Below are 16,774 nucleotides of genomic sequence, written 5' to 3'. Positions count from 1 at the left end.
GGTCATAGCTCCCATATAAAGTCCACTTCCGAAAATCACTTAAACGCATATATTTCAATGAATTATAAAGCTATTGGGATAAAATTCGACACAAATATGTTTTGTATACATACAAATCATTTTACAATTTTTTTTACGGATCGGTCCATTATTGGTCATAGCTCCCATATAAGGCCCACTTCCGAAAATCACTTAAAAACACATATTTCATTGTCAAATAAAGCTATCGTGATAAAATTCGACATAAATAGATTTTGTCTAAATATGAATTACTCTACTAAATTTTTTCCGAATAGGCCCATAATTGGTCATAGCTCCCATATAAGGTCCACTTCCGAAAATCACTTAAACGCATATATTTCATTGAATTCTAAAGTTATCGGCATAAAATTCGACAAAAATATGTTTTGTGTACATTAAAATCATTCCACCAAATTTTTTACGGATCGGTTCATTATTGGTCATAGCTCCCATATAATGCCCACTTCCGAAAATCACTTAAAAGCACATATTTCATTGTCAAATAAAGCTATCTTCATAAAATTCGACACAAATATGTTTTGTCTTTATATGAATCACTCTACGAAATTTTTTCCGGATAGGCTCATAATAGGTCATAGCTCCCATATAAGGTCCACTTCCGAAAATCAATTAAACGAATATATTTCATTAAATTCTAAAGCTATAAGGATAAAATTCGACTTGAATATGTAATGTGTACATATAAATCATTCTACCACTTTTTCCCCGGATCGGTCCATTATTGGTGATAGCTCCCATATAAATCCCACTTCCGAAAATTACTTAATCGCACATATTTCATTGTTAAATAAAGTTATCTTGAGAAAATTCGACACAAATATGCATTGTCTTTATATGAATCACTCTACGAAATTTTTTCCGGATAGGCTCCCATAGAGGGTCCACATACGAAAATCAATTAAACGCATATATTTCTTTGAATAATAAGGCTATCGGGATGAAGTACGATTTGAATATGTTTTGTGAGCATATAAATCATTCTACCAAATTTTTTCCGGATTGATCCATATATTGTAGTAGCTCCTATATAAGGTCCACTTCAAAAAAATCACTTAAACGCACATACTTCATTATCAAATAAAGGTATCTTGATAAAATTCGACACAAATATGTTTTGTGTAAGGTCATAGCTCCTATACATAAAAAGTCCACTTCCGAAAATCACCTAAACGCAAATATTTCATTAATTAATAAATCTATTGTAGTAATCATTATACTAAATTTTTTCTTTATCGGTTGATAATTGGTCACAACTCCCATATAAGGTCCATTTCCGAAAGTTACTCAAATGAACTTGATAATCAAAGTTATCGGGATAAAATTCGACATAAATGTTTATTTTGTATATATAAATCATTCTACGGATTTTTTTCTTCCGGATCGGTCCATAGGTTGTCTTAGCTCCCATATAAGTTATACTTCTGAAAATCACTTAATATCACTTAATTCGTAATTAAATGATTATATCCGGATAAAATTCAAAATGAGTATGTTCTGTGTACAGATATATCATTATATTAAAATGTTTTCAAACTGGCCTATTAATATACATTTTTCTCGACCTAATTAAAATTAGTTTGACATATGCATAAATGTTAGTACCCTCAATAAGGAAACAAAAATTTCGCCAAGTTATCTAAAAATTAGATAGTTAAATGGGTCTCAATGAAAAGTAGCTTGCTGGTGGAGGGTATTTAAGATTCGGCAGAGCCGAATATAGCACTCTAACTTGTTTCACCTTTAGTAGCATTTTCTTTTAATAGTTTTTATTATTTTAAAGACTAATATTTAAATGGACTTTTATCGGAAAATATTTGTTGGAATAATAGTTATCTTAAAACATACAAATATAAAAAGATAAAGATCCTTAAAAGGCAAATTTTCGGTTTTCGTTCATAGACTTTTAAATGTCACGTTCGTCACGTTGAAACAGGATTTATCCCAATAACTTTTTAGTTGGCATTCAATTCAATTTAAAAGAAAAAAATTAATTCTAAGCGGGGTTATTTTTTATAGAATTTCAAAGTCTGTCACATTACATAAATGTTCTCAAGTGCAACCTTCGAATTGTGAAATATTGTTATTTAAAAAGATGTGATATTTATGCAATTTATTCAATTAGGTGATAGTTATTATTTTTTAGTTGGTAAGTGGAAGAAAAAGCACAGAAATTCAACAAATGATCTTTTTAACCCTTAATAGCCTGATTTTTTTGTTTGAGCGGAAAAAAATTAATGTTATAAAACTTACATTTCTAAGCAACTTTTGTTCTACAACTTTGTTCATATGTAGTATTTACCTGTGTTATGTGAAAAATACCTGGTTGGTTCCTAGAGGAACCACCAGGCACCCGGACTTCCAAATTATAAATATTGTAAAACGTACTTTAAAGGCAATAATGAGCAATTTCATTGTTAATGAAGATAATTATATTGGGATATAAATAAAATATATAAAACAGCCCTTTTCTGATGAAAAATATGATTTTATGCGACATTTTCGACATCGAACTTTCGTTAGGGATGAATAATTTGGATTTTTTGATCGCGTTATGCCTTATAGTATAAATTTTGGTAAGAGTATTATGTGATCTAGGTGAATATAGCTAGTTGGCAATAAACAGAGATTGTACGCCGACGTTTCGAAGCAATTTCAACCCCAAAATTGTTTGGTCGATCTTTTCCCACTCGAATTTTAACACAAGATTTCATCAAGCAATAACAGACTACTGGCAGAAATGCTATGCTTCATTTTAAAATAAATCAATCAAAAAATATCAAAAAAATATCGATTTATATAATCTGATGTATGAAAAAATTTGAAGTCTGGGTGAACCAACCAGAAATTTCAAAAAATCCCACTAACTAAAGAAGTAAAATCACTTCAAATACCTATTATTACAATAATATTAGGCAACGATCCGTAAAATATTTTTTCTGTTTAAGATTTTGTCGATTTATAACTGAAACTTTTTGTCAAAAGTACACAATATCACAAAAGAAATTTTTTTGAGGTAATTGCATTCTTTTGAACCTGGACAAGCCAAATGAAACTTTATTCCAATACCGATCAAAGAAATTAGTGCCGCTTGCAATTAAAAACATTTTAAAAGTCATAACATGAAGTTGACAAATATATAAATAACAAAAAACTTAATTTTTATTGGTTGGTTCCTGGCGGTACCACCAGGCTATTAAGGGTTAAGTAATGTATGGAAAAAATTGATTTTCGGATATCGGCTTTATGTGGGAGTTATGACCGATTATTGTATTATCTTCAGAAGGGTCAGTAATGTGGGAGTTATACATTTGAACGTTTTTTGTGTGTTTCTATTATCAGGATGGCGAAACTTTAGTTATGGGTATATCAAATGTGGACCAATTTTTAAAAAAATTAGGTTGAACGATTTTTGTGTATGTCAAAATTATTTGTGTTGAAATTTATGGTGATATATGTAAGCATTTTTAAAAGTTTTATGTTAATTAATGTTAATTCTTATATTATTCTTATACGGGAGCTATTTTCAACTAAAATGTTATTAAATAGTCGCAATATTTGTCCGATTTCAAAAACTTTCAACAATGTCCTACCAAAATAAACCTAATCTAACCTAATTAATTTTCAATAATATTGCAAATTTCATCGTTGGAAATTTTTGTCACATCACGTCATGTCACGTCACACATAACTACTTGAACAAAAAAAATCTGAAAACAATTTTTTGTTTCTAAAAGCTGAAAAACAATCAATAAATATTCCAAATTACAATAGAAAAGGGTTTAACCAAATAGCCAGGTGAAACTCGCAGATTTTTACATTTTTGTCAAAAAAGAAAAAAGCAACTTCTATTTCTGTCACATCACGTCACGCACTTTAACTACTTATATCTTAGGACCATTAATATATATATATATATACCATATATATATATATATATATATATATATATATATATATATATGTGTTTATTTGTTTGTGGGTTTATTTGTTTGAAGTCTATAGACGGCTAAATGGCTGGACCGATTTTCTTCAAATTTTAACAGTACCTTCCTGTATATCTGGAAGAAACAATAGGTTACTTTTCATTTTAAAATTTCAAGTAGGCGAGGTACCACGCCTACTTATTAAATAAATATTAAAAGTCATATATCTTGGAAACTGGTACAATTAGAGTCCTCAAATTTTGCACGGACAACTTTGACATCCATAAGAATATTTTTGGACAAAATGGGCGGATTGACTATAGTGGGTGTGACACTTTCCATATTAAGAAAATATTAAATCAGTATATCTCGGAAAATGTAACAGTTAGAGCCCTCAAATTTGGTCGGAGCCACATAAGACTTAATATGATTAGTTAAGATAAAAAGTGGGCGGACTAGCAGCAGGGGGCATGGCACCTCCCATATTAATTAAATACACAAATTCGTTTATCTTGGAAACTATTAGAGTTAAAAACTTCAAATTTTGCACGAAGAACTTTAGCATCCATGCAAATATTTTGGGTAATAAATTGGCGGACTACCAGTGGGGGGAGCGGCACCTCCCATATAAATTAAATCAACAACATATTTTATCTAAGAAACTAATAGAACTAGATTCCTAAAATGTTGCAAAAAGGACTTTCATATTCATCTGAACATTTTGGGGGAAATCGCAAAGTCGTAGTAACCCATTTTAGATGACCCAATATGTTCTTAATTATTTCGCAAATGGTTTCGATAACCGCGGCCCTGGTATGGATAGTATATCCAAAAAACTAAAAAATTTAATTTTTGGGATTTTTAAAAACTTTTTTGGAAATTGTGTGATAACTATTTTTTCAGTTTTGCGTTCTCAATGAGAAAGTCTATATAACTGTAAAATTTTGTTAAAAATATTCATAAATAGACTTTTTATTTAAATTTTTGTCTTCGTAAAAATTCAACATGACTGCGTATTAGACCAACAGGATCTTATATGGGGAGAAAAAAATGTCGGAATCTTGTTCGTCTGAACCCCACAAAACGATACTGAGATAGCCGAAGTTTGCTGCCTGTATAGCAGACAAGTCTAAGTTCATTCTCAGTTATTGACCCTAATCGTGATTACCCAGAGTAAAGGGGACACCGCGAAATGCCCTTTTACTGATAGTTATGTTCCTCAGTATGTTAGATAATCCAGTTACGGAGTGCCCGGTCAACATGAGACTGGCCAAATGTTTGGATAAGAGTACAAGTGTACACGTCGTATAGTTTGAATAATTCAGTTATATAGGGTATTGGGTCAATGCGGTTTCCACCGATTTTCCCTTTATGTAAGCATGCTGCTTATATTTGAGATGTTTGACTGTTATACTGCTTTTAACTATGAATGACGTGATGCATATCGGTCGATAGCATAGCTAGATTTTCCGAATGTGGGAATAAATGTATATATGCGAATTTCAAGTATGTAGTAAATATCTTAGAAAGGTGAGCGGAAACTAATTCCCTCTTCATCTGTAAAAATGCCTAGGAAATACCATCCGGTCCTACAGTGGTTCAGTGGCCAGTGCATAAAGCATCCTATGCTTTATGCAAGATTCAAAAATTTCCCAAGCGCTTCTATATTTAAGGTGAATGAAAGTAGGTGAAATAGATATGTTATAAGTTTTGTGATATTATGTCTGTTCATAATGTATTTCAATTCAAATTTCAAAAATTTTTCTAAAAATGTTTAACAATTAGTAACAGCTTTCTTTTTTTTTAATTTAAAAAAAATCTTTTTTAAGCAACAATATTTCAATATTTTATAGGTATTTTGACATCTCAACAACAACAAAAACAAAAACTCTTTGGTAAAATAGATCAAATGGTAAATATCACTTGAACATTTTATGGTAGTCTTATACTTATAAATTCATATATATTTCATTAGCTCTGTCATCAAACACTTCAACAGCATCCAAACCAAATCGGATCTGTGCAGACTCAGCAAAACCAGTTTATACAAAATTCAACAGGTGATGACGACTTGGGTAAGTATATGGGCATTTCCAAAATGTCGAACACGCTTCTAGCTTTAATTACCCTTACAATTGGTGCAATTTTTAATATTCAAGATAATTGTAAAAAACTTAAACAGGAGTTGTTTTCTTATTGAACAATTCATAATCCGATTTCAGTCAAAACTGAAATCGCATTGCAATGAGACTAATTATACCCTACACCACTTTAGTGGGGAGGGTATATTGGATTTGTGCTGATGTTTGTAACACATAAAAATATTCGTTCTATACCTATACACCTTAAAGTATACCAATCGGCTTAGAATCATTTTCTGAGTCGATTAAGCTATGTCCGTCTGTCCGTCCGTCTGTCCGTCCGTCTGGCTGGCTGTCCATGTAAACCTTATGCGCAAGGTGCAGGTCGCAATTTTCAATATTTTTCGATGAAATTTGGTACACGCACTTTTTTGGCCCAAGGACCTATTGAAAATGGTTAAAATCGGTCCATTATTTTACCTAGCCCCTATACAACAGAAAACCCCGAAAAGGGCCTTTAAGCTCATATTTATGTTAAATATCTCGATGGAAAGCAGCACAAATAAGTTTTATACGAGCTTTGATGACATTGCCAAATTTCATAAAAATCGCGCCTCATTTGACCCTAGCTCCCATACAAAGTCCCCTTCAGAAAATCACTTGAATGTCCAAAATTCACATATACACACTAATATCGCGATGAAATCCAGCGCAAATAAATATTATATAAATCTATACACAAAATTTTTTCGAGATCGGTCCATATTTGGCCCAAACCCCCATATAAACCATTTTTCAGAAAATTAGTTTTTCGTCCATAAATTGCTTAAATGTATCGGAAACAATGTTGTATTGAAGATAAAATACTTTATTACAAAAAAATAAATCACATTTAATATTCATAACTGGTGTAGGGTATCATATGGTCGGCCACGCCTGACTACTTATATTTTCTTACTTGTTTTAAATTGTTGTTAATTGATAACTCTTTAAAACAGTTTTAATTTCAAATCTAGAAGTTTAAAATAATTATTCCATATTTTTAACGAAGTTTAATTTCTTAACTATTTAACTTAAATTTTAAGCAAAATATATCTAGTATACCATAAAAGTATTTTTTGCCCACATTTTTAGTTTTGGCAAAAAAAAGTGGTCGTCTGAACCATAGTGCGTTCCTAGAAACTAGGAGCGGTAACAGAAATTTATACCGAAAATGTATATTTCACCGTGCATCAATCTTTTAACCAAGTGTCCCTTCTATCGATTTTGGGTTTAAACCACAGCCACTACGTGCAATACACCAAGATGGGATCTATTATCATGGAAACATGCCCCGAGGGAGAGTATTTAAGACAAAAAATCCTCGGTTTTTCTCCTTTTTACCCATTTTGCAATTTCGTGTCATGTGACCCAACTAAAAAATCGATTTGGATTGAAAAAATTGTATTCTTGAGTTAAAAAATATTTTTTTAGATATCCCACTCGCATCCCATTGTGGGACTTTAAGGCCCTTAAAGGAAATTGTATAAGCTTTCATCTGAGCCCAAAACGGAGTTTTTTGAAAAAAAATTTAAAACAAAACTATTTAAAAAAATTAAAAATTAAAAAAAAATTGGAATCAATGGAGAAATTGCTATCTGAACTCCTTTGGGTAATTTTTGCTAGGACCAATAGGTGAAAAGTTAAACTAATTTTAATAAAACCCTGTATGACCAAAATATCAAACTAAGTCCGTGCAAAATATATAAATATTTTTTGTTCCGTCCATCACATCTATTTTTTTAGATTTTTTTAAATGTTTTATATTGGGGAATTTTAACATTTTATTTATATTGTATGCATTTAACAGTCTTTAAGTCGAAACCGTTACCGGATTTACTCGTTAGAATTTAGAAAAAATATGTTTATCCAAGGGTGTAAAAAAGGGAGTGTACTAAATCCTAACAAGTATCAAATAATCAAATGCTAGATTTTCCACCCATTGAAACATATTTAAGATATGAGGCGGGGCTTACAGCCGAACGGCTCTTTCCTATAGGCGAACTGGCCAAAAGCGGTTATAGGACACGTCATCAACGTATACTGGACACATTGGAAGGTTGTGCACATTCATCGGACGTACCTGATCGCGAAATTGAGCGTACGTATTCAGACGAATGTAGAGCATGTGGAGAGGACAGTGAAACTCTGGAGCACTTTCTTTGCCACTGTTAAGCATTCGTCGAAGTTAGATCCAAGTATCTTGGAAGTGATGTTATTCCGGAAATAAAATTCTTGACAAACACTGATTGGAAAATTTTTAGGAATTACGTCCAGGAAACTGAGTTTCTGAACATTGAAAAATAATATACTCAGTGAACAATTTTTTTTCATGAAAAGGAGCTACGTACTTCTCTCATTGTAGAATTGTTTTAAATCAGACATTTACTGGTCCTCTTAAAGAGAGGCTTGGCCAGAAATGACCCAACCAAAAATGGTGTGTTGAGCCACTGGGAGTCCCGGGATCTAATGAATTTTGCCTTTTAAAACTTGTGGAGCTATTTTGGGACCAATGACTTTATCGGACACATTAAAACTAGGGTCTGCCAATTGCAGTCCCTCAAAATGGACCTTAACCGAGCCCGGTTAACGGTGTTTTAATGCCCTGCATTTGTATTTCCTTAACAGTAAACTTTATTTGTTGCGTCGTGTCATATTGTGAGCAAATATTCACTCGGTATATTTTGTCTGCACCAACAGTGGTCACGGGATTTGCGACTAAAAAAAACTAAAGCTGCCGTACTCGAATGCTCTTCTTTGAGCCAAGCAACAAAACGGTTGCTGTTGGTGAAAATGACAAGACATGAAACAACGGTAAGTTTGGTAATTGGTCGCTTCATAACCGCGTACGTGTTTGTCACTTCCTGGATAAGTCCGGACTACTCTTCCCATTTTCCAAGAAGTGGGTGTTACTTTCGGATAACTACTAAATCTCCCGTTATTATATCGCGTTCCGGATACTTCCACTTATAACGTTTGAGAAGTCCTATTCTTCTTTCCATCGACGACAGAAGTACTGGCCTTTACTTTTCCGATTTAGAAGACTTAGCGGAGATTCGTAAATCGAAGGTTCAGGTGGAGCTAATATTGGAGACCCTATTAGGAAATGGCCTGGCATAAGAGCCGCTATGTCATTAGGATCGGCACTCATAGAACAGAAATTTCGAGACATGCCTCAATTCTAGCGATAACGGTTGAAAGTTCCTCAAATGTGTATTTGCGGAATGGGCTTCTTTACGGAAGTGAAGTTTAAAATTTCGGACTCCCGCTTCCCATGAACCACCCATATGAGATGCTCCAGTAGGAATAAAACGCCAAGAAAGGCCGTTGATACCGAACTTCGAACACATCCTAGCCCTACATTCCAATAGAAATGTTTCTACGATCTATGATACATCGCTTATACCGATTTACAACAGTCCAAACAAGGGCTTCGCACGAGGAATCCAATATTCGATTCGTATTATCCGTAGCATAGGTTGATTTCGCTAACAGGAGAGTAATACCCCATTAACACATACACGAAATCTAGTACTTATGAGATTTCGAGCCAAATCTAGTTGATTTTAACTAGATTTCCCATACAAAACAAAATCTACTTCGTAACTAGATTTCGTTGAAATCTACTCAAAATCTAGTTGTTTTTAGTAAAGCAACTCTGTTTTTTCGTAAATAATACTAAAAAATACGACGCGGCACAAGAAAAAGAAAAAAACAAAAGAAAAAAATAAATAAAATGTAAACAAAGTTTTAATAAATTGAAAAACATGAATGAAAAGTTTCTTTAAAATAGAAGGTAATGTTATACATATTTAAATATCAATTTTTTTATTATAAATAAAATTTTAATAAATATCCCATTTCTCCTTCTTATTTTTCATATTAAACACAATTTCATGAAATATTAGCAAAAATGAAATCTTTCTAAATGCCAAAAATAGTAAGTGTAAACGGTCTAGATTTGTAAGGAGATTTCGTGTATGTGTAAATGGGGTATATAACGACATGAATATGGCAATAAATTAGGATGCCTTTCCGTGTAAGCCAATAAAGGCGATCTAGCCAATCGACCGTTAAGTCTCATGACATCTTCATTGTCAAGCATTGGAGTTAAGGGCAATAGGCTACTTTTAGAAGAAATTGGTCTTTTTTCTAATAGACTCTTGTATTCTTCCGCAAATTTTACCTTTTGAGTCACAAACGTAGTTTCACATGTCTTATTTCAAGTGACGAAAACCTATCTAGCACATTCTCGTAATTTGTAAAAAAAGAAAAGATTTTACATTTCGAGCTTCGAGATCAGTATCAAGCATAGGTAGGTTTTTCAAATTCCAAGTAGACTTTTTCTCCCTAAGCCAATGTGGATCATTCCACCAAATCCGCTGGATTGTCCGCAGATCTGACGTGATGCCAGTTATGTTTGCCAACAATTTTCTGTATTTTACAAACTCTATTTGCAACAAAAGTTGCCCAGGTACAGCGGTATTTTTTCAACTAAGAAAGGACGAAGGTGGAATCAGTCCAACAATAAACCTGATGTAGTGGAATGTCAATTTCACATAGCACAGACTTCAAAAGATCTGCCGCTAATACAGCACCACAAAGTTCAAGACGAGGTAAAGTAACCGATTTAATCGGGGCCACTTTGGTCTTACAAGTGAGCAAATGTGAATAAATTTTTCGTCTAGGTTTTTTCAACCGAATATCACCCCCGCATATGCCTATGGCATCAGAAAAAACATGGAGTTCCACTGAGGATTCTTGTTCATAATGAACCCATCGAGTAATTTGGATACTATTGACTTCGTGATATGAAGTCACAAATTTCTTCCACTCGCCAGCGTTGAAACTTTAAGATTCTCATCCCAATTTATCTGATCCTCCCAAATTCTCTTCATTATCATTTTTGCCACTACTATAGCAGGACCTAACCAATTTATTGTGGATAATACTTTTCTCTTAGTGTATTATGAACGCCATGCTATAGAATCCACGTAGAATGCGTCCAAATGAGCATTCCATTGGAGTCCAGCGAGTTCGAACTACTCGCTTCGACAAAAACTACAAATTTTTCATCTACCAAATGTTCTGGGGGAAAACCAGCTAAAATTGTCTTATTATTCGTAATCCATTTTCGAAGATTACACTCAGCTGATGATAACTTTATGTTGATCCCCGTAAGTACGTCGTCAACGTATATATATTAGAGACTGAAAATAACGGGTCCACTTTGTTTTTCTAAGGTTAATTGCTGTGATCACCATTTAAAATTGTGTTTTTGCAGTTTATCACTGAGAGAAACCTTTATGTTCGATTTTTTTTATAAGTGGTTGAGAGAAACCGAAAAGAAAAGCAAAATAACTCGCTACAATTGATTTCTATTTTGTAAACATTTTGAAAAGTTCTGCGTATGATTTTTATTTTAAAAGCAAAACAATAAATCGCAAATGTAAATACACGGTTAGGACACACATACACACAAACTAAGTATCTTCAGAAATCATAGCAAACAACAACAATTTACTCCCCACTCTCATATAAGCAAGAGAAAAAAGGAATACAAAAAACAATTTCTCAGCTAAAACCATAAGTAACAAAACAAAAGTAGTAAAGGTTATACTAAACCATTTAAGTAAAAATCATTTTATAACTGTTATTCTGAGTGATTTATTTTAAAAATCAAAAATAAATAACAATTCAATCACTTTGGTTATGTGGCCGAGTTATTTTCAGTCTCTGATATAAATTTTTCGAGGCAAGTGGATATTGACTCTTACAATCATCTGCCAACTGTAACAAACTACGGATGGCCAGATAAGGCGCACAATTGACGCCAAAGGTCACAGTCTGTAATTCATACTGCTTTATTTCCTCCGTCTCTCAATTTAGTAGTTTTCCGATCCAGTTTGATCACAGGATGGTGCGGCAAATAACAAGCGGAAATATATGAGGAGATCTCTAATATTGGTCTCATGCGAACCAAAACTAAATATTCTCTAACTACATCATAATACATATTCTTTATTTTTGGTTTTCTCAACAGGGAAGCTTCTGTCCTCAAAAATTGCTCCCTAGCAGTTTATCTTGAAGAACTTAACGACAGATTTTCTGGGAACTCAGATTTAAAAGGAAGTGTGACAATATATCGCCCCTCAGGGTCCTCTACGAATAGTGGCCTTGCAATTTTCTCCACACATCCGATCAAGCAGGGACATAATTTTTCTTTTTGTCGCTTCTTCTAGTTCCAAATAACGGAGTAAAGTACTATTTAAACTGTCCTCTTCCGAAAAGTCAACTCTGGTGTTAAACACCTGGACAGAAGGTGGTGGCACTGGACCTGTGATAATTCATCCGAATATCATCAGAGATCCTAAAATATTCGGACGAATGTCTCCTAGTATAATTCGTGGATACAAATCGGCACCTAAGAGCAGATCAAGCGGTCTGGATTTGAAAAACTGAGTATCAGCCAGTTTGATATTCGGTAAATTCTTACAAAGTTCATTTGATATGAGAAAAGATGGTAAAAGATGAGCTTACCGCGTTTGTTAACTTTTAGACAACGGATGTGCATAAAGTTTATATTGCGACAACGAATTGTTGCAATGTTGACAAAGTTGTGTGGTCTACATTACATGTTGTTGTTGTATGTATGTATATACTTGACAATGGATGTGATTGAAAAATTTGGTGTTAATTTGGTACCAGGCGTGTATATTTATTTATCCCTCTGTGTAGAAGTTGCAGGTGTCATACCTTGGTGACATATATTCACCATAGCAGTCCCTAAAAGTACATTCCGATTATCAGACACGTGGAAAACTTGTCGATTAGAAGGAGCAGGATTATTGCCGTTGGAAGTGGGTACTGCATACCGTTGGAAGTGGGTACGAATGTGTCGTAGAAACGGGTTAATTGGCTATCGTCATTCAGAGGCTGAATTAAGTAATTCAACTGCTCGTGTGAACTTGGTATAAGACAACAATGATGTTTCCTAATCGTAGAATATCTTTCCGAAACTGAAAGATTTTTAAAACGCTTGCAATCATGCAAAAAATGGCTTTGATGCTTACAAAGAACGCAAATATAAGAATTAAGTGCCGGTTGAGCATATTAAGTCTTTACTTTTTGTGTTGTAGACTTCTTTGTCTGAGGCGTTTCTCGAATATCACGAAGGCATTCTAAAGTTTGAATCCTTTCCGTAAGAAAAGCATTCATCTCTTTCCAGCGTGATAAAGCAAATTTATTCTTAATGCTCTGTTCGCATAAGGTCACAGTTCAATCAGGAATACGCTGCACGCACAAAAAGACAAGAATGGGATCCCAATTCTCTTTCAGCACTTCATACTCCGACAACGCTTTCAAACAACTATTAATGCCTCCTTGTAAATCTTTGAGGACTGTGAAAGACTCCTTTTCCAAGACTGGAAGACTAAAAAGCGCTTTTATTTTGTGACATTGTGATAAAATTTTCTTTGCGTCACCACTAACTAGTCTTACGTAGCAAGTGACATAACCTTTTAATGTCAGTAAGGCGAGAGTTATTTGTGTATAAGGCCGTTAACAAATCCCGAAAAGCGAGCTATGACGACTGCCACAAGGGTTCGGATTCTTTACTAACGGGAGAGAACTAATATTGTTTCCTATCTAGACTACAAGCACATTCAACAAACGAATCAAATGTTGCTTGGAATTTCGCGGCAGACACATTAATCTCACCAGGTTCTGAATCCTGAGTCAAGAAATCTTCACTAATAATCGAATCCGAAGCTCTAATAGAGCGATCAAGTGGTGTAATAGACATGGTTTGCCTTTTCTTCTATTCAAATCGCAAGTTTAAAACACAAAATTTAATTTATCATTGACTAAAAGTTTGACCAACATTTCTGTTGATGATATCAAAAAAAAATATTTATTTTCACTAAATTTTGTCAAATTTAATTGAACGATATGACAGTCAAATTAACCGACCGTAATGTGGCCACTTAAGAGTAAAGAAGAAGAAACACTTCAACCACACCAATTGTTTTTTATTAATTAAGCCACTATTAATTATATTATTTTCAAATTATTTTTTCTCTTTAAACGAGAAATTTCTATGCAAAGTAAAAAATGAGCGAATTTTCACAAATAATTTTTAATTTTTATATTTTTTATTTATTATTGACATTTATTTTTTGTTGTGGTAGAATTTTCATTTTCATCTAAAAGCCTTGACTTAAAATATTTCAAATTTATTTTTATTTTTCTATTTGTTTGAAATTTTCTTTTGGAAAATTGTTTATTTCTCTATGATTTTTAGATTAAAATCGATGAAAATTGCGGGCCTTTTTGAAGAATGGATGTTAAATATGTTTGCTGAAGATTTCCGTTTTAGATTTTGTTTTTAAGATTTAAATTTATATTTTTTATTATACAAAATTCTCTTATATAGGATTACTATTATGTTACTATGTAAACAGAATATCGATGAAAAAAAGTAAAAATTCAAAAAATTACTGTCATGTACAAGTTCATACATTTTATGAACATTTAATATTCTGAATGAAAATGGTTTGGGAAAAAAGTCATGTTCGATTCATACAATTTATTACAAATTCATTCCAGTTATGTATTGATTTTTTCTGTGTTAGAAAAATAAAAATTTATTAATTGATAAAGTACAAAAAGAAAGTAAATACTAGTTAGTTTGAAAGGAGGATGTATAGGTATACATCAAATCCGAAGAAATACACCTAGGCCTCTACCGGGCCTGTTGTGCGCTCCTTAACCAGTGCCTCAGGTGGGAATCGAACCCACCACCTCCGGTCTACCAGACTAGAACACTAACCACTAACCTACCGGAGGCCACAAGCAAATACTAAATATTTATAGTTAAAAAATTGTATTACATATATTTGTGTCAGAATTTTTAAATAATTTTGTATTTCTTATGCGTTTTTATGTAAAACTGAAAAAATAACGAAATACTGAACAAATACAGAACATTTTCACGTTTTTTAGTAAAGAATAATTTATACAGAACAGGGCTCTAAAATACAATACTGTTCTGTATAATACAGAACGTCTGGTCACCGTATGTATAAGCGGCAAATTATCCGGTTTGAAGGACCAAAATGTTCGTGCATGAAACAAAACGAAAAAAGTGTTTAATATTTTGTTTAAATAAAAATATTTATTTATTAAATATTACCTCTGTGTTTTTGTGATGCAAAAGGTGGTGAACAATCTTTAAGTCGATACCGTTAGCGGTTTTACTCGTTAAATTTAGAAAATATATCTTTATTCAAGGGTGTAAATAAAATGAGTATACTAAATCCTAACAAGTATCAAATAATCAAAAACGTAAATACACGTACAAAAAACAAAATTAAATAAACTGAATTTAAAATTGCTTAAAATACATTACTGATCAGAATTGGAATATAAGTACTTTAATTCGATTACCACTAATGTTCACTTTCATCAAAATGCATTTCTAAATAATATTTTTGAAGATTGCATTTTGGATGCATGTGCACCTTGCAAGCGTTTTCCAATTCGTTCTCTCGGTTGACAGTATTTTAAAATATCATAAATCAAAATTTACAATTTTTTATATTTAGGATATTTACACGGTCGTCATATAGTCATATATCATAAAAGAATAACACGAATAAATATGACTGCTGTGAGCAACCCTCATAAGTTAGTATGCTATTTAAAATTTGAGTCAGCTGATAAAAGAAAAATACAATTATAAAAAATTACAAGTCAAAAAACTTAAAAAATAAATTGTAATTAATCTTGAAATTATAGAACTATGCACAAATGTATGTATAGCATGTTTATGTACATATTCCGAATATTCAATGGCGGTAAATTCTAAATATTATCGACGGCTCGATGAAGAGTTTTTCCCTTTCGACTTAGATTTACACCGTTTAGTTATGACAAAAATAAAATAATTTTTTGTTATTAAACGAATGAATATTCAAGCATCTTTTTTGCGATATTTTGAAAATTATTTTTTTTTTTGTTAAGTTAGATCAAATGCCCATCAAAAATATAGAATTTTTATTTTATATAAAATATTAGGAATTTATCAATAATGCACTTACAATATATCATGAATTCCATGAGAATTCAATTAAGAATTGACCGATGGTCTTTCGATTCCTTTAATTTTTTGTAAGCTCATACTCTATTAGACATATAAGACATATATACAGTAGACGTCCACTAGTACGAATTTTATATTATATTTTATATATTTTATATTATTGAACAACGCATTTTTATGTTCCAATTCAAATAATTCACATATAATATTATATATATATATATATATATATATATATATATATATATATATATATATATATATATATATATATAAAATATTATAAAAAACTACATAACGAAAAACGATATAATTAATTTGTAATATTTTGAATTCATTTTTTGTATGTACATATACATATAACAAAAAAAAAATAAATAATTTACTTATTTAAAAAATCCGTCATTAAACATTGACGTTTATTGGTTTGTTTGAGGGACGTTTCTAAATTTTCGTTGGAAGATACAATTTTGACAGTAAACTGTTACGGTAATGCAGTTTTAAGAGCCTTATTGCATTCTTATATACATTATATACATATATATATATATATATATATATATATATATATATATATATATATATAT

General features: G+C 32.0%; 1 protein-coding gene across 1 annotated transcript in view; it reads left to right on the top strand.

The window, feature by feature from the left end:
• The window catches only part of LOC119606480 (putative uncharacterized protein DDB_G0282133), a 197,242-nt gene that overhangs the window by 119,349 nt on the left and 61,119 nt on the right, over positions 1–16,774 (top strand). Inside the window, exons 10-11 of the mRNA XM_037960010.1 lie at positions 5,819–5,877; positions 5,941–6,040. Of these exons, the coding sequence (XP_037815938.1) occupies positions 5,819–5,877; positions 5,941–6,040 (159 nt within the window). The remainder of the gene's footprint in view (positions 1–5,818; positions 5,878–5,940; positions 6,041–16,774) is intronic.

This window comes from Lucilia sericata, unplaced genomic scaffold (genome assembly GCF_015586225.1).
Source record: "Lucilia sericata isolate MDLA Ls3-8-SP2 unplaced genomic scaffold, ASM1558622v1 Contig000590F_arrow, whole genome shotgun sequence".
Lineage (NCBI taxonomy): Eukaryota > Metazoa > Arthropoda > Insecta > Diptera > Calliphoridae > Lucilia > Lucilia sericata.
The sequence above is the reverse complement of the archived record's forward strand: the minus strand, read 5'-3'. Positions and strand labels throughout refer to the sequence as shown.